General features: G+C 34.6%; 2 protein-coding genes across 2 annotated transcripts in view; one reads left to right on the forward strand and one right to left on the reverse strand.

The window, feature by feature from the left end:
* LOC106106266 (glutathione S-transferase D7-like) overlaps positions 1–19,940 on the forward strand; it is a 144,773-nt gene that overhangs the window by 8,521 nt on the left and 116,312 nt on the right. The window lies entirely within an intron of this gene.
* Positions 16,918–19,940, reverse strand: part of LOC106106268 (protein sax-3-like) — a 12,034-nt gene continuing 9,011 nt past the window's right edge. The window contains exons 10-15 of the mRNA XM_013286820.1: positions 19,853–19,940; positions 19,543–19,697; positions 19,067–19,198; positions 18,483–18,637; positions 17,693–18,124; positions 16,918–17,624 (exon numbers count right to left, since the gene is read on the reverse strand). The exon at positions 19,853–19,940 is cut by the window's right edge and continues 79 nt beyond it. Of these exons, the coding sequence (XP_013142274.1) occupies positions 17,604–17,624; positions 17,693–18,124; positions 18,483–18,637; positions 19,067–19,198; positions 19,543–19,697; positions 19,853–19,940 (983 nt within the window). The 3' untranslated portion in view covers positions 16,918–17,603. The remainder of the gene's footprint in view (positions 17,625–17,692; positions 18,125–18,482; positions 18,638–19,066; positions 19,199–19,542; positions 19,698–19,852) is intronic.

Below are 19,940 nucleotides of genomic sequence, written 5' to 3' on the forward strand. Positions count from 1 at the left end.
ATTTTTCTACTGTAGTTTATAGTTTCTTAATATTTCTACTACTTATTATTCTGATGGTTAAAAGCAAGTTGCATACATAAATAATGTAACAATACTAGATCGGATAATAATTTAACAACCAGATAATTAACCTATTGACAGCTTAAGCAATCTACAAAATTGACCAAATTCCAATGTCTCTTTATGTCTTGTACTTATTGGAATCCGGACCTCTAATATCTAAGTAAATAGTTTATCCAAACTATAGAAATGTATGACCCATATTCCCATGTACTAGATGAAGTAACATTATTTAAATATTATATTTTAATAATAAAACAAACTATAATTTTATCTAAATTTCGAAAAACAATACGAGAAAATCTTTATTTGGAATAAGTAACGCATATCTTTATAAACTAGGAATTACTTCATTCACGTAGTCCCTTTTGAAATCCACACCAATAGTGTAAAGAAGATTTGTTTGTATTGAAATAACTCAAAAACTACTAAGCCGATTACAAAAATTCTTTCACCATTAAAAAGCTACACTATCACTGAGTATAATAGGCTATATTTTTTTATTTTATGAAGGCGAAGTCGCACAAACAACAAGTTTTAGCATAAAGTGGTATTGTAGTTTCATTTACATCATTGAATAGCGTAATACAAAATTGGAATGATACGAAACATATGAAATGTTTCGTTAATGTAAAACCAATAATTAAAAAACTAGTCACATGCAAAATAATCAATTAAAGATATATTTCCATATGTTTAGTTCGAATATATTACTTTGATTATATTACCTAATTATTTTGACAGGTTTGTATACAACTGCCATTATAGGTTAGCCAAGCCTATTGTTAGGATTTAGTGCAACACATAATTTAGACTTTACTTAGAATTGGTAACTAGTAAGCTCGGATTGAGTCAGACTAAATTCATTAATAAGTATAGGGTTTGTTGTTTCGCAAAATACTGCTTACGATATACATTTTACCACCCACATTTTTACTATGGATAATTTGATGGAGAATAAGATTATTAAAAATTCAGGAAAACTAATCATTCAAATTCGTTTGTGTTTTCTAGGAAATAGTTTCATATTAATATTTTCTTTAATTTTGCGTTCTTTATTATATCTGCCTTAGAAATCAGCTTACTTTTAAATGCTGAGACAGTAGACATTAGGCTATTTAAAACATTAAAAAAGAAAAATTACAGTCCATAAAATTCTATCTTCATCATTGAATAGTCTAATCGGTGCACTTTAGGACTCCTCATAAAATGCTATAGAAAATTCAGACTTTGAAAAGTTCCCAATTTAGGTAGCCATGGTGGTGATAATTCATCGATGTTGAACACCAGCCCATGCTGCGAGGCTCTTCGGTTATTATAACGCATAATTCAGGAGCGGGAATGCGGCGCAAAAGTGCAATATCCGACTCCGGGACTATAACTGTCAACGGCAGAATGAATCACTGGAGCATAAATCCTCACAGCGACAGCCTCTCCTGCGATCGCCTACTCATTTTATTATAACTAAAGAGGACCGTTAATTTGTTTGTTTTTAATTGGCTAGTAAGGAAACGACATTTTACTATGCTAATAAATAATTCTATAATTGTCGTGATATCTCGATGAATATTATTGTATAATACGTGAGCTCTGAAGTTCATTGCGCTGAGTTCTACTATGTCGTGTGATACTTAATCATTTATCCTCCTTTTATTTGTCTTAACTATGGTACAACTGTTTAGTTTTGCTTTGATTTCTATGAGCTTATGACGTGCGCACACTACTCGATTTTAGTCGTGCAAGTTAACAGTTAAATTGGCTACGAAACAATCGACAATCTCGCTCCAGTTATCCGATAGTTTAGTTCAAGGCGTGCGCCCGCTCTTACAAAGAATATATATGAATTCTGACGTCACGACTTGCAACAGTTCGCTCGCTGTCGACCCTTATTTCTTCTAAACAAACAGTTTGAATATTAAACCAACAGCAAAAGGTTCTCGAAAGGAAGTGTACATCAAGTATGCGTGATGAACCACTCAAGATTTATTACGAATTTAAGGTAAAATACATTATTTTCTGAATCGGTTCTGATATTCTTTGTCTTCCTTAAATCATATTTCCTAGATTTTTTTTACTTTAAACACAATTCTAAATTAAGCAAAAAAAAATTAAAAGCTGCCTTATTAGGAGTCAACAGTGTTTTGTTTTTGTCGAGAATCTTCGTTTACTCTGTATGATCTTATTCCTTTTTACGAGCATTTATTTGTTTTGTGTTTGTTTATAAAGTCTGTCTTTGCCGACAAGAGTTCGTCATTATTTACTTAGGTACTTTGCATTTACGTCTGTTTCTTTTGTAAAACATTATAACTAATAACATACGAAAATACTTAATTATTTTGTGTTTTTTTTTTTCTTAATCACTAGCCGTTCCTATGCGACTTCATCCGCATAAAATTCTAAAGAAAATCGTTTTATTGTTCACATTTGTCCAATTATCAATTGCAAATGTCAAAATGACATGACATGATGTTAAACTATAGTAACCTTGCTTCCTTGTTGTTGGCAACAACTTATGGTCTCTTTCCCACTTTAGGGTTTTTATCCAAAACATTCCCCCCTATGTTTAACGGCGTGAAAATATGTACCCTAAAGCGTGACGTAAGTATAGGGCTTTTTTTATTAAAAAACAGAGTTATTTTAAAATATGCTGTGATTGCCGACATCTTTGGCAACAAAAAAAATGTGTGTTTATGCTTTATTATATTAATTTACTATATCATTTTAGTATGATAAAAACGTAATTGTAATTTAAATTAAAAGGACATTCAGAAAGATATTTAATATTGCTGTCAATAAATGTTTCCCGTTCAATTCTTAGATCATTTAAGAGAGCTAGGCGAAGTTACTATCCTTACTAAGCTGGGGGCAATCTATAAAAGTTGGCAGTTTCATTATTTCTTCATCCGCCATAAAGCAAGCCGATGTGCTTATTACAGCCGTTTTAGGCGTCCTGTCTATTCCGGTTGGACCACCCACGGCACTCGACGGCTGTTATTTTAGGTGCGTATAATTGAGTTGTTGCGGGCGTCCGGCCACCCCACTGACTTGCATAATGTACACTGCATCCCCTACACCTTAGACCCTCACAATTATAAAACTGCGAAGTAAATGTTCATTGTATATGATAATGTTCGTATCTAAAAATCATAGAGTATCGCATCACAAGCTTACCATTCCATCGAAGAAATATTAGAAATATCTTACTTCTTACTAATATTATAAATGCGAAAGTTTATATGGATGAACGTTTGTTAGAGTTTATAGCCTAAACTGCTAAACGGAACTCGATTAAATTTGGCACATATCTAGATGATAGTCCGGAAGAACACGTAAGCTACTTACTCACTTCTTTTTTTTTAATTCCACGCAGACAGAGTGGCGAACAGCTAGTGTTATTTATAAAAGATATCACTGTTTTTAAAACAAGATAGAATCCCACCAATTTGTTGCTTATGTAAAGTATTATTGTATTTCAAAATAAACAGTAAATACAACAGAAAAATAAACAAGGTCTTGCAACAAATATCCAGCACAACAATACATCCCAAAGATAAGTTTACTTGGTAACATTTTCAGCAACAGCTATTGTATTCTTAGAAAATATTAAGCGGAAGTTTAGAAGCTATTAAAGTTATCTCGTGTCTGTAACCGTCGTAGTGAAGCATTTGCTACGTGCAAGCGGCATTATGTCAAACATTTCGGCGGTTACTGCTCAAAACTGCCTTTATGATCTCCTATATGCCATCCCAACACCCATTGTGTTAATGTGATTAATCTTCATATAGTTATATTGCTAATCGTCTAATCTTTAGAAAGACATCTATAGATGAAATTAATTAATAAAAACTGCAAAGCAACGTTGAGAAGTTTATTATAATTTTTATCTAGATCATCATCATCACCAGCTCACTATACGTCCCCTCTGAGGAGCTCAGAGCCTACCATAATAGGGGTGACAAGGCCATAGTCAACCGCGCCGGCCCAGTGCGGCTTGGTTGACATCACACATTTGAATTTCTCTTCTGATATATGCAGGTTATGTACATATGAAATTCGAAAATCACATTGGTACATGACGGGATTCGAACCCAAGACCTGTAGATTACAAGTCAAGTGCTCAAACCTGCCACCGAGGTTCCTTCTCTCTAGATGGCGCTGTTATGTTTCCCAAAATTTAAGGAATTTAATCGAGTCCCGATCATTCTACTAATTAAACGCTATCCTAGCTGCCATTGATAATTTAAAATCTTTTATATACGATATGAATATTCCATTTACAGCGCACCGCGTTAAATACAAGTATTTAAATCGTGACTGTTGCAAAAACTATTCAACACAGTCAGATAAGATCAATATAAAAACTAGAGTTGAATCAGACAAGACAACGTTCTGGTTTAGAAAATTCAAACACGTTTTTATATCTTTTGTGGCTTAGAACGTGTTAACTGTGTATTGAATAGCGTGTGCCAAAAACGGATATGATTGTAACAAGTACGCATTTAAGATCGTTTAGTGGTCATTTAGAGTTATTTAATTTGCCTTTTATAACCGCCGCGAACTGGTCGGTTTTTATACCTTAACGAGTTTGTGACTGGCCGAGTTTCTCTTGGGAATCGAAAAAAAAAACTCCTGCAATAGTCTAACAATGCTTATTCAGATTAAGATTCTTATTTGCTATTTATTGTATTAGGAATAGTTCTATCCTTTTACGACAATGAATATTTTAAAGTTAATTAATAGTCTTTCTCGTATTTTCTTTCTGATAACTCAGTTGTTAATTACTTTGTCTTAATTATCGTAAATTGATTTTATTCACGAATATGTAAAAAGAAGTCGAAACAAACTAATATTACAGCTATAAGAATTTGAAAATGACTTTTCTACAATGGAAATATTTTAAAATTATTTTTCAAAGCTCATATCGATACAAGATAGAAACCCCTAATGCTATAAAGAGTTGAATTTTATTTTATTCTCTTGCAGGACGGTGGAAAACTTAGCTATATCCGTTGGCTTAGCGTAAGCTTCCAGCGATAGACCGAACGGCGTTGTTAAGGACTAGGATATCTATTGAGTCTCCGATACCGCCCGCTAGTACGCTTGCTGTTTATTGAGTCAATTACTTCGATACTATGAGCTTGCGGTATAGACTGAATAGTAAGGTACTGGAAGAAAATGTTCGAACTTAACTTGCGCGTCTTGCAAGTTATGTTATTTCTTGTAGATTGTTTTGATAGAACTAGGTTCTTTGTTAGAGTTGTAGTTGTTAAAACGCTTGTTCCCTTTGCAAATAATTCACAACTATTCTAGAAGCAAAACTCTAAAGATATTTTCACTGTTTATGAGAACGGTTTTTTTTTTATCATTCGGTTTATTTTCAGAGTTATTTTGATAAGTTGTTATTGTAATAAATTTACATTGGACAAACCACTTGTTAAAAGTGCACAATAAAATATTTTCGGATTTTATAGCCGAAGAGCCATACGGTTTTCGACGTCAAATATTTTAGTACAACACTTAATTGGGGCTATCTGTCGTGTTCGCTGTCGGGAGTGAGACGTTTCCGTCAGCGAGCGCTCGAATCTCGGCGTTATTGATATTAAAATTTATTTATGAATACGTCTGCAAGTGATAAAATGGCATTTCGCCGGTGCCCGTGTGTTCGCTTGTCGACCGATTTCTGCGAAACGGCGTAATTAATTATGGCCGGAGTCGCTCCGAGCGAACACCGCGCCCTCCCCTCTTTTGTTTTTGCACACCATTTGCAGAACAATGCCGCGCTCGCGACTTTTATCTCGAAGCAAACAAACGAAGACCCGTGTCAGCTTTTTGTTTCGCGACGTTCGAGCTTTCGCGACGCTCGCAATTCTATCTCCAATTTATTAAGACTATTTTTAAAGGTCGTATTTCGCTCGGTCGAATATTTCAATCGACCGCAAAATACCGATGTCACAAAGAATGAAATTATGTCTTAAGAAAAGTCACCCTTCAGTTTTGATTTAATACGTTCGGATTCAAAGAGTATTTCGAAGCGCGTTACATTGTTTCAAATAAATTCCTTTTTAAAGGCGCGAGATTGAGTCAGCGCGTTGTCTTTTTATTACGTCCATATTTATAGTGATGCTCTAATGGAAAGATCAAACGCGGGGTAGTTAATTTTAATGTGTTCAGTGTAAACGGCACAGAGACCGTTAGATATAATTAGAGGCATCGGTAAGCCCCTTTGCATTGCGCTGCTCGCGGCGCGCAGCTCGCCCACAGTATTTTGATCTCGTTGACATTTATTATGTCACCGGCTCTGGAGCATTTAACGAGCTGGTTGGTATTTTCACTATTGATATGGGATAGTTTCTATCATAATGTTATAATCAGTTTTACATTTAAATATAATAACTTACGAATCCAAACAACAATAAAAATAAATCAGAAAGTGTTAAGATTAAATGTGGATGGCTACAAAGGTAGCGAAATACCGAAGAAAGTATGAATAAATTGTACAGACAGACAGTAACAGAGAATATGCTTAAAAAGGAGTGGATTCAGAAATGACGCTGATAGAGATGTATGGAACAGCAGTACCTGTGCCGACCCTGACATTGTGAATAACTTACAAGCCAGATCCAGCGATGTCCCCGGAATAGGACATCAAATCAAAATGGATTCTGACTTTAATTAATATTGTAATATCTTCTTAGCATTCACATGGTTAAAGTATAATTTACAAACCTTAAAACATTTTTCCGTCACTAAAAACTACCTATATTAAAGTAGAATTAAATTCCAAAACAAATTGTAGTGATGTGTGACCAGAAATTTTAGTTTATTAATTTGTGAAGAGTTCGTAGATTGGTAGGTGAATTTTGAACAAGACAAAAGCGAAACTTGTTTTATGGTGTAGGAAGTTATGTGTCCGTGCCGTGGCATGACGCGGGCGTCGCGGGCCGAGCTCTCATCAAGTCTAACGAGCCATTACCGCGCCACTCTTCGCCCTTCGCGCCCAAGCTGATTGCTATAATTTTCGGTACTCGCATAACGTATAATTATTTAATAAAAGGCGTCAATGGTATAACCACAACACTTGAACGGCCGCTCGAATATTTTAATGTACTTTTTATTATACAACGTTGAAAGTAATTGAAGTTCTATGTACTCGAATTAATTTTATAGTGTATATTGTTATGACTGAAATTATTTTACAAAATTGGATGACTCAATTATCTTTTGCAAGATTTAGATCATATGAACCCAAGTTTAAGTGGTCTATAGTTAATACCTAAATGTATACCTATATGAAAAATATAATAATCTAGACGTTTCTCTATGGTGGAGACTAAATATGATTCCCTATGTTCATTATTTTTAACCATTAATTTTGATTAACTGTCGAACAGTTTTCTTTCAAGGATTTATCACCACCATCGTCCACACATCTAAATATGGCATTAACATTAAGCACAGAAGTAAATCAAGTACAGAAGATTAACATTTTGCCGACGAGAAAAATAAAAAGCCGTACATCATCAAGTCGAGAATAATGAAGGAATCCACGCAGACATGAAGACGCGGACGTGTGAATTATTAGCAGTGGGGTTTAAACCGAGTAGTGAAACGAAACGGAACGGGTGTGCGACTGCACAAATTATTCACACGCCGGAATACAACAGTACGATTCGACACGAGACACCGAGCTGCAACTCCGTGGGCGAATATGGTCCTGTCCTCACTTCGATGTACATTGTGGCTATTTCTAACTCGACTCACGTTCCTTTAGACTGAATGCTTTGATGTCGAATAATCTTTTTGCGATTCTAACCGATGGAACGGACGGAGAAATATTTTTGGGAACTATCTATCCTAACAGGCGATCGAAGATGTTGTCTCGTTTTATGGAAACAAAAATGTTTGAAGTTTACTCGATTTGTTACAAGAACTGGGAATGTTTCATCGATATAATTGGAGCGTTAAATTTAATAGCCTCTGTATTAAATGCATCAAGTCGAGCGCGTACCAGGTTGAATACAAATCAAAACTTAGTACCATATTTCTTGTTTAAGTTTCAGCAAATATTTGTCCAAATCTAGGTATTCGGATGTTTGTAACTCCAGGTATGAGTTTCTAATAATAAGGCACAACGTACTCTTTTACTCTTGCTCATACTTCTCTAGGAATACTACTAAATGTACTGCAACATCCTAACGTATACGTTACCCATGTCCCCAGTATCTTTTAAAGATTTCCTTGCCGATAACATAAATAATGATGTCACTTTTAGGTTATAATTTTAGTTAAAAGCGTACTGCAATGGCTCCCTTCGACCAGATTAAATTAAAAAGACATAAGAACTTTTTCAACTAATTTATCAACGTAAATAAATATAGCCGTTATCTAGGCCGTGCATAGGGTTGTCAAAGCAACTTATTTTCAGTTGAACGCGGGACGAGATTATAGTGTACCTTTGACTTTTAAGGAATGGATCTGGTAAGTTCGCGTAGTTTCCTCGGTCAAATAAAAACGTAAACTAATTTATAAATTACTAATTGCTTACGTGTGTTCTGGTTTTGTTGATTAAGTGTACAATTTTTTGAATTGGTTAGTAAATGCCTTCATATAGACTATCAATTTTATGTAATTAAATATGATATGATACGTGTGATCTCTTGTTCATTCCCCACTACAGAAGGTATTTAGTACAACTGTGGCTATTTGTCTAGTCCGTTTCTCTATAGGCAAAGTAGAGTGCCGTTAAACTGTACGCGTGGGCGTTGCATATAACATCAGTCGGCTTCGGCGAAATCTCTTAAAGAGGTAATTTGTTTCTTTCAACGTCTTTTACATTTGATAACAATGTATAAAAACGATAAGTTGGATAAGTTCAAGGGGATCGGAATGTTTCATTAATTTTTCTTCGTCGATAAATATTTATCGTGTACCATGTAGATGTTGGTATCAGCTAACATGAACAGACTATACTCTGGTTGTTGTTTATGAGGTCGCCTCCATTCTTTTGTATCTATGGTTGAAGCAAGTTGATAATATATCAAAGAATTAAGCTCACAGCTTTTCAATTGTTTTATTTATGGCAAGACTATTTCAAGTTAACATTAAATATGTGCAACAGATGTGCTCTAAACATTTTAAGCCGTGCGCTAAAAAGAGTACTCGAGGAATTCAAAATTGAAACAGAAAATGAAAGTGAAAACAGTGAAGTCATAACATCCGATCCGTGAAAACTGGCACTGGATATGCGAGAGGCGTCACGGCTATGTTTTACGACAGTGGAAGGGAATGGAAATAAAAGGGGAAGGAGCAAGACGTTAAACGTACCGCTATGTCTTCGACCAAATTAAAAGCCGATGATTTATAGCGAGCCGACGCTACGAGCGTTTCTTTTATCACTGTGAAGTCGCCAATAAAACATTGTAATTCAGTGGAACGCTCCCATTTAATAAATCATCACGGACCGCTTCTGATGAAGTGAAGCTTTATGGAAAAATCTTTTATTAATAAAAGACAAGAAAAAGGGGTAAATACATTATCTCAATACAGAACTTTGACTAACAATGCTGGTTAAAAAAAGTTACACTTCACAAAACTTGCATTTGAAAACATCCATTGTGAAGATGATCACGTTCGTCTTCACGAAGAAGAAAACCTATTTATTATCCCAAATGTTCACTTAGTCTATTTGTCAGAATTCAAGAAATACTTACCTTTAAATTATGGATGATAAGTCTATACGAAGTTAATAACAACAATAAACTATGGAGACGAATGTAACATTCGTCTACGTAACTTTACTTATACTATGATATCAACACCAGCAAGAGTATCAGACGTATAGGATTACGTACCGTATTCAAACCCCTTGTTTGATACCACTTAAGCTTCAAGTAGACACATCACAATTGACTTTAAGATCCTACGAATATCGAATTGCAGGCAGCCCTAGTATCGGTTAGGTTATTCTGTATGGAGACATAAATTAAGCGAGAGCGTATTTGAATATTCAAATACTGACAACTACACGAAGTTTTTAATGTTAATATAATACAAGTTAAGGCAGTAACATTTATTTATTTATCTCGAATTCAAACATCAATGGTCTTTGTGTTAAATGTTGTTTTTTAATGTAAAATAAAATTTATGTTAAATTACTAATTACGAGCATATATCTTGAATTATCAATTAGTTTATGGCTTAATGCTTAAAAATTAAAATGATGACTGGAATTTAATGGATATCAAAAACGTATACCACATTTAAATTTCTCGATACAGACACGAGACATTTAAAAATCGCTATTTCTCTTGTAATATGTCCTATCCGTATTAAGTGGAATCCGATGAAAGACAAGGGGAAGTGAAGCCTCGTTGGTACCGTGAATTTTGTAATTAAACGCTTCGTCTAATTGCGAGCTTCGACAAAGACTTCCATTACACTTCGTTTCACTTTGATCCCCATGTCTACGCGGCGATAGTGGCCACCGTAAAAAGTAATAGGCCTCCCTCTAGATGCGAAACACACCTTTTGTTAAAGACCTTGCTTAAAATGAGAATTTCTTTCGTGAAAGGGCCCTTTGTTTTTATTATTACCTGCCTCCTTTTTGGCGTACTCTGTCAACGAATCGAAAGGAAGGATGTGAGAAATGGCGGGAAATATGTACATGACAGAAATATAAAAAAATGTCATGTGCCTATTATTTTATAGTTTAAAAGGCAGTCATTAACGTAACGTACCTTTCGGTTGAACATTTAGAAAGTAATTAAAACAATGTAGAGAAACACATGCCAACAATATGCTTAAATAAGCTGCAAATATTGGAAAAACTATACTAACTAACTATACCAATATTATAAAGAAGAAAGATTTGTATTTTTGTATATATTGAAATAACTTAAAAACTACTAGGTCGATTTCAATAATTCTTTTACCATTAAAAAGTTACGTTGTCAGTGCTTAGTCGAGTACTATATTTCTTATTATTTTTTATTTCATACGAGCGATGAGCAACAGCTAGTGGAAAATAATTTAACGGAATATATCCGCTATTAAACGTTAACATGGCCACAATACAGACCTAGTAAATTATCTTATAAATAACTTATAAGAGAATAGATTATAATATTATGCAAATAGGAAGATTGTAACGTTGCATCATAATTTCGTATATGTTTATAACACCACGGACATAATACAAATCATTGACAGGAAGATATAAAACCCGTGACGGCGTGTGTACACAGCTTCCTGGAATCTGCTCAGATTAATGTAGCATCAACAATGATTAATTATAGATTCGATATCCCAGTTACGGAATTATAAACACTTTAAATTGCCGTTTACAGATTGTATAAATGACAGGATAACCAAATCTACAATAATGTCGTTGCACTATCCATGTATATGTACAATCGAGGGAACTGACGGTGATCCACCTCAAAAGCTACAATCGTTCGAACATTTTAAAACGAGACCTGGAAGAAAAATCAACACAGCTTATAAATGTGTTTGTACGAAAAAAAGTCGGTTAGTGATACAAGTTTCATTTGCACCACTCACTGCTACCTAATTAGTTATTTGTAGGAAGAAACAGAGTTTGTCTCGTTGCAGTGAACACTACAATTTTTCCTGAATAGGATCACCGCGTATTTCCGCAACTGTACCATTTATTACACGAATTTCTTAATGCACCTCAAATCTTAATAGGTCCTGTTGAAAAAAAGTTTTTAAGTTAATATCGTTATTTTTAAATTAGTTCTGATGGTATATTTGTTTTAAAACATTGTGGTTATAAATATGCCCTTTTATCATTTCAGTTTAATTATCTAAGCTATAAAGATATCCACAAGGATAAAAGCGATGTCGATAAGCCTAGTAAGGCAGTGCATGCTGCACCCTGGGGGTAATTCGCCTGCCTCTATTTTTTTATAGCCACGTAAGTATTTGCTTTTCATGTTACACTAATGGATTGGCTCACTAGGTCTTTGGGGAAATTGTACTCGTATTGTTTATAACATTATAAAGTTTAATGCTACATGAATTGCTTTATACTATATATGTTAGTTCCAATTTAACTTTGACTGCGTAATTGTTTTTGAAAATTTTACAAACAAAACAATGTTGTACCAAATGTTAGTTTCTAGTAAAGTTTTTTTATTACAGAAATATGGTAGAAAAACAGCAATTTATCATATTCGTAACTGTTTCTATCATGTCTATTTTTCCGGTAGCGGCACCGACTAGTTTCGGACCCATCGGGGGACTTTCTTCAGAGCGAGTGTTACTGGGAGTCCGAAACTAGTATCTTCTGTGTCACGAAGGTTTAAACGATTTAATTTGTTTTTTAATTATCTGATGGCATACAACTTCCAGACTACATTAGGTCCTAAATTAATTCGTGATCACAGCGCTTGTCGTTTGTTTTGTTCCATTCCAGCCAGTCGTAATGAGACGAAGTCTTATGCAAATAACAATAGACTTAAGCTAAAATTATTCAACAGAAAGCAATGCATTTCGATGGAATATATTCAAATGAGATGTAAGTAAGTGGGTAGAGTGAACCAGATAGCAACCGACCGCCGTATAATTTGCGAACACGGCTTATTTTCGATCAGCATCGAATGATAAATGTATTCTCCATGGAAATGGGCCGGGAGCCGATATTTGTTAACATAAAATTATACTCTCAAATTAATTTCAATACTCCAAGTTACCGTAGCGGTGATATATTAATACTTGATGAATAACGTTCAAAACAAATCCAATCGTGTTTGTTTCTATGGACATGCATTATTTATTAAATTGAAACGTGAAATACTTAATTCCGTTTGAAAGTGTCTTTCGTCATATTTCGTTAGTTTAGCGAGCATTCTAAAATATTTGCATAGAATCGTGCTTGATATGTATCAGTTGTTTGCTATTGTCTTTTGTTTTAATTTGCGATATTGTTAACTAATTAAGCAAACGTAGACCTTCGTAGAAATGATAAAACTTTGCTTAGAGTTGTAACGTAAATGCTAAAAAACATCTGCAATCGTCTCCTTCTTGGATATGTCAATCAAAAACAACCCGCTTATTTAAAAACATATTAAATTACTTTACAACTAGCTTTGACTTTAAAAACGAAGTTAACAAAGTAACCAGTTCCCATATTACTGTAGCAATTTATATTCTCTTGATAACAATAAAATTGAATAGGAACGAGGCGTTATTACATTTAAGCGCCAACACTGGTGTCTGAGGGCACGTAGCCACCATAAACGAATTATGTCGCTCTCCGACGCCGGCGGCAATTCGAGCCGTGGCGTCAAATTCGATGCCATTGAAATGTTTGTTTGACGACATACCGAAACGTACAGTACAAATAAATGTGATGTGTTCCCGGAATGACGATGTTTGTCGCGTTTTATACGAATGTGTCAAAACGTAATAATTTTTGTTATGATGTATGATACTATCTTCGGTAACTTTACCCTCTTTTTGAGATTTGTCGCTTCAGAATTTCTATGCCAGTATACACAGATTGGTATTATGGATTATTCCTAACCGTCACTCCGCTATGTCCCCACGTGAGAATAAAAAGTTGCATCCGTCCCATCTTTTAGTCCCACTATCACCAATAAGGTGACAGATGGAACCGTTATGAAATAAGTTCCAACAGTCCCCTTGTCGCAAAAGGTGGGACGGATGAAGTTTTTATTCTCATTTGTCTCCACGTGGGGACAGAGCGGTTTGACGGTTGGGAATAATCCGGAATTATACTTCAATGAAATTGTTTCAGCAACACAATCTATGAAAGGCCATGATTATTTTGATAAACCGAACACAAACTGTATCTCTCACATTTTTGATGCTAATTTGACATGATCGTGTACAAATTTCGCTGTTGTTGGATGCGAAAGGTGGAGGACCGCATTGTGTGAAAGGTATTACGGAAGGTCAATGCCCAGTGGGCAGATAAAGGCCGACGATGATGATCTACAAAAATTACTTTCTTTTTAACCACTCCAGTTAAAGGAATGCTTGAACAGAGAAAGATGTCTATCGTCCAACGGGAGATTTGACTTTACGACCTTACAAGTACTTTCAATTTGCAATTCGCATCCTAGCCCATCATATATCTGACACTGCCGGGTCTATCCATACAGTTATTGCCACAATAAAACCCTTCGCAATAAACTCCTTCACATAATAATTTCTTAAGTGTGATGTGAAATATAATACATGTAATTAGGATTTGAACTTAAGTACTAAGAAATTAAAATTGCCAATTATGTTTCGTTTTGATCGTAAAACTTTACGGCCCGCGATACAGATTTCTATCGTTATCTTTTGTATCGATGAACATACGAGTGCTTTACGATACGATATCAAATAACTACGTAAGCCCTGTACACAATGCTTATCGAATTTCGCAATTTTGTAAAATGTGTTTGAAAATTGATAATGCTATCTCTCTTTCGATGTTTTAATATTAAGCTCTCATAGCTTTAGTAGTATGTTTGTAATATATGATAGAACAGATTTCAACATCTGCAAATAGAAACGGTAGTATTAAATAGCAGTGCACTACATTTGAGTACTGTTGCGCTCATGTGCACTCATTAATATTCAGAAGACTGCGTTTCTATGTCTAGATTTTATTAAATTGCTCACTCCTCTATCTTTTTGACCATCTCACTTAAGTTGTCCCACTCTCTTATTAAGAAAATTTGATTATTAATTTTATTATATTAAGACGAGATTATACAATACTAGCTTTCGCCCGCGACTCCATCCGCGCGGATTTTACAAAAAAGTAAGTACCGTATGTGTTCTTCTAGACTATCCTCTGCAGCTATGCCAAATAATACAGAGATCCGGTCAACAGTTTAGTATACAAACAATAACAAACATCCATCCATACCTTTAAACTTTTAAATTTATAATATTGGTAAGATGAATTTACCAACAGCTATTATCCTCGCGTAAAAAGTAAATAGTATTTCTGAACTCATTGCTCCTCGTGGCTTATCGTCTTAATCTGGCTTCTCGATTAAGCTTTACTTTTTTCACGAAATCACCGACATTAAACCGTTGTTTTGCTCATCCAATTACTTTTCTAATTTATTTTTGTTTTACTACTGATATAAAAACTGAATTAAATACAAAATTCTTGAATTATATATTTACTAACGAATAGCTTGAAGCTCATTGAGTTTTATTTAGTAAAATAAGCATATTTTTGTTAATACTAACAAAATTAACATGGATACCAATGTCACTTTGAGTTCCAATGCTTTCTGTCGTAACAAATATGTGCATGCTGGTTTTTTAAACACAGTGAAACTGTAATTAAAGAAATTTATTAAAAGCAGTCTCTTTCTTCCCTAAATGCAGTCCAACAAATAAAGATACAAAGACTCTCGTTTAAGCCAGATTACGTTGAATAATTAAAGTACTACCTTATTCAGCGACCGTGTAGTTTCCTAAACTGCGCCATCCAATGCTTTAACTACGTTGAAATAATTAGAAGTGTACTCAGCGTTATATTTTCTAGAGAGCTTCACAAACGCTACGTGTAATTTCACTGGAATGGTCCTTTGTTCCATTTCTAAAACGCCCTGATAAAGGAAATCTCGTAGCGAAAAGGTTTCCATAAACGTTGATAGTAAGCAAAGACGGGAATAAATTGAGAATCGGGATTTATTGCAAAATGCTCTTAAGGCGTTGGCATTGTTTGGGTAAAGTATTACTCTTTGCCTAAGTACTTATAATTAATGAAATGATAATTGGATCTGCAATGATAGTTCTTATATACACTACGGCTACTGTAAGTAGGGACATCATCAGTTCTTTACAGTCGCTGTCATAATCTTAGCTACTTACAATCACTTCAAGTGACGAACTGTTAGGATGGCGTTCCGTCGGTCCTTCTTAAAAAGAAAAATACACACACTTTCTACTACTAAATTTAATTATCTTAAATGCAAAGGTATAAACTTACTGCTAATGGCTATCGTACTGCCCCTTTACGGCATGTTTGTAGCCTTTTTATAATAATGGGAGAATGGGGGGGTATTGATGACCTAGCGTTTTCAGTCTATAAAGACTTGTTCATAACAGAACATTATTCTAACCTTCGAGACCTACATCCACTGATAAATATATCTAACAGAAATTTCTACCGGCTGTTTTAAAAAGAGCAGTCATATGAGATAGTAATCTTACTTGTTACTTCTTACTAATATTATAAATGCGAAAGTTTAAATGGATGGATGGATGTTTGTTTGAGTTTGTAGCTTAAAATGCTGAATTAATCTCGATAAATTTTGGCATAGATGTGGAGGATAGTCTGGAAGAACATATACTAACTTAAATTTTTTTTATTCCTCGCGAACGAACTCGCAGGCTATAGCTATTAAGTATATATCTAAGATAAAGAATTAAAATCAAAGAGTAAACAACGAAACATATATGTCAGCGTATTTTGGCATATAAAGTATGGTAATGTCCCATACATTTTTTCCACTTTCTGTTTCGTGATATAACGTCTTTTCAAAGACTCGTAATGCCAAAGTAACGACGCACTTCATTACTAAGTTGTTTGTTATTTACGTCACCGTCAAACGTCGCTTTTAAACCATCGATACACTAAAGCTCACTCGACATGCAAACCAAAACGATAAAAGATTCGAAATAAAGAATATAAAACGATGCTTTTATGACTCGATTCCTAGCAACGTGTTACTGCTTTGAATCACCCGTCACATCGTGACTTTAATATTCGAATACACATACGGAAAGAAACAATAAAACAACGCATTCTCAAAAAATTTCTTTATTTTCGGCAAAAACAACTGAATCTGAAAATATTTGATTACAAAAACAAAACAACAAATTTTTTTGAAAAGAAATCATTTCGTGACAATTATTGGAAATGTGAATATTTTCGAAAAGGAAATTATTTATTCTACTTTTATATTAACATCTAATACACGAATTTAATATAAATATCACAGTCAAAGATTACACAACTAATACGCTAATACTAAATGTAAAGGGCAGTGTTACAAAGGGCGATGATCGACGAATTCCGAACAATCTGCGATACAGCGGTGTATATGCGTTTAAAAGAGAAACTCCTATACAACGTTCAAAAAGTGGAACTAGTCTATACTGTGACTAGAAATAGAATTAAGTTACATTATACAAATATCAAAACATCAGTATCTACTATTACACATTAAAACACTACAAAGGAATTCAACTACTTTTACTTACAATCTTTAGGTATTTTTATTGTTACTTTTTTAAAAATTACGTACATTTTAGGTTATTTTTTTAATACAATTTAACGTTTATTTTATTTATTAAGACATACAACCGTTCGTACCCAAATGTTTTCTTCTATTAAGTTAGTTTATGTTCATAACGTGCTTACATTTACCTAAAGATTGTGTTTTAATTACAGACTCTACATTATTATAAGTAAAACATTGATATTGATTTATTGCTTCAAGTTTCTCATATTTATCTAAATACTTCAAACACATCTAAATTCTTCACTTCTTACCATCAGGACTCTGTAAGAAATAAGAATGATTAAAATAAAGTAACGCGAATGCAACATGACCAATAAGAGTAAATATACCTCATACGGTGGAGGTGGCAGTATATCACTCAGATTTATTTGACAGCCCTGTTCGCTCCTCGCAACGTTAGAATGTCTGCCCGACTGAATGGGAATCTTAAAACTGTTCTCTCTGCCGAGCCAATGCCACTGGGGATAATCGTATTCTAAATCATTAGCTGGACACACTTTACTTTTGTCCTGTCTACTCCGAGATCCTGATCTGTTCGTATGGCAGGAGGCGCAATCGTCTTCAATAACATTGATTTCGTTGTGTACATTCTCGTGACGCAGTTCTCTATAGTCTTTAGTAGACCGACTGGACGTGCTGTGACAACAAGTCGAACATTCCCCATTAGAGTACTGAATGCTCCCATTGCAAGATCTAACAATGCTATTGTTGTGGGATCGCCTTTCCGGACAATTTCTCAGGTCTCCGATTTCGTTATTGTCCTGTGTAGAAAATTATGCATTGTTCATGAATCATGTCACCTTTTTATAGTTTAAAAAGGTTTGTTTCTAGATAATTAAAAATGGATACAAAACATTCCATTGAATCAGGGTTACAATAGTACAAGTTATTAAGAAATGAAGACGATATTACAATTTACGAGTCTAAACTTTAGGATTAGGGTTTCTTAATATTTAGTATAACTCTTCGAAGGCATAGAGGTATAGAAATTCCCTGAACAGTCAAATGTTAACAGTGACAGTCGTACAGACTTGTATGTGAAGTTGCGCAAAACGGGCCGGGCATTTGTAATCTTATCGAATGTCAACAATGTGATTCTCATAGCTTATCGCGTGGTACCTTGAAGTTTAGTTCTGTGTAAATAGCGCTCGACGCGTACGGCTCCGGCGGGCCGCGCTTCATCCTGTCTACGCTGGACGCGTCCAAGCCCTGGATAGAGTTCTGAGGCAGGCAGTACTCTGGTTCCACATTTATAATATTCGTAGGTTGGCCTCCTGTGACCAAACAATTAGTAATTCAGACACCGCTTAGCTCTACTACTTACGCGAAACAACTATGATTACACAGGCCTATAAAGACAATATTATTAATGAAAAAAACGACGAAAGCATTTAAATGCAAATTTTATTCTTTGCGGAGTATTTTAAATATAATTTACAGAGCAATTATAATTATTAACTTTGCACATTAACGCGTTTGTAGTGCTGTTATGAACAACATTAATAAACTCTACACATTTGCAAAGCAACGAGGTTTATGTTGTAAATAAAAGTGTAAACATTATCACTAATTAAAAAAGTTTTACAAATAACAAAGTGGAAATTGAACAATAAGAGGCTGTACAACAAACTTGCAATTGTTCAGATATAACTCTTTCCGTCGCAGGATTAGAAATCTGTAATAACTCAAAACAATCTATATACCTTGTATTAAAGTCTGATGACAGTTGCCTACATCTCGCGGAGCGTCATTGGGCGGCGAGAACACGGGCCGCTCTCGGAGCCAGATAGTGTCTTTATTCAATAGACACTGCTGCGCCGTAACAATCGACTGACCTACAATTGGGTTCAATGTCTCAATTACTTACCCAGTCAATTTCATCTGATAAGGGCACGTTCACAATGAAAACGAGTGCACTATGAACACATAACTAAGCTAACGTCTTTATTAAATAATGTTTTACTGAAAATAAACTAATGACATATGATCTAGAACCTACATCTAATACAAGTAACTATATTATGATTCTAACAAAGTAATGTTAAACAAGGTCTTGTTAAAATAACCAAGAGTAAAAAGTACGGTTGCTTTCCGTGACGTAATTATACGCCGATTATTTGTTAGTTATCAGTGTGAATAGGCTCTAAGTATTAGTGTGTTTACGACGCATTTGTCTTACCAGTAGACTTTTTCCTTTGGACGGTGTTCCGCCGTTTAATATAATAAATACTGAACAATCCAATAATAATGATCGTGAATAGAGTCAAACAGAGCGCTAATAGCCACGTCTCTTGAAGAATGTGGGGTATTTTTGTATCTTTCGGCGGTTCTGTTCTGTAAGAAAACAATGATATAAGAATTATGAAGAAATATTTAGACAAATTTTCATTTGTTCTCATATTATAGAGTACCATTAGTTCATAAATGTAGTTTAAGTTGAAGGTCACATTTCTGATAATACAGAGCACAGGAAATTGAACCTTACTTACTGTACATAATGCCTCTGCGACTGTGTGGGCACCATATGAATAAGAGCTGGTGCACTGAAGGGTCCATGTCCCTTGCGCGTAACTGCAG

This window comes from Papilio polytes, unplaced genomic scaffold, assembly GCF_000836215.1.
Source record: "Papilio polytes unplaced genomic scaffold, Ppol_1.0 DF822289.1, whole genome shotgun sequence".
In the NCBI taxonomy this organism is placed as follows: Eukaryota; Metazoa; Arthropoda; class Insecta; order Lepidoptera; family Papilionidae; genus Papilio; species Papilio polytes.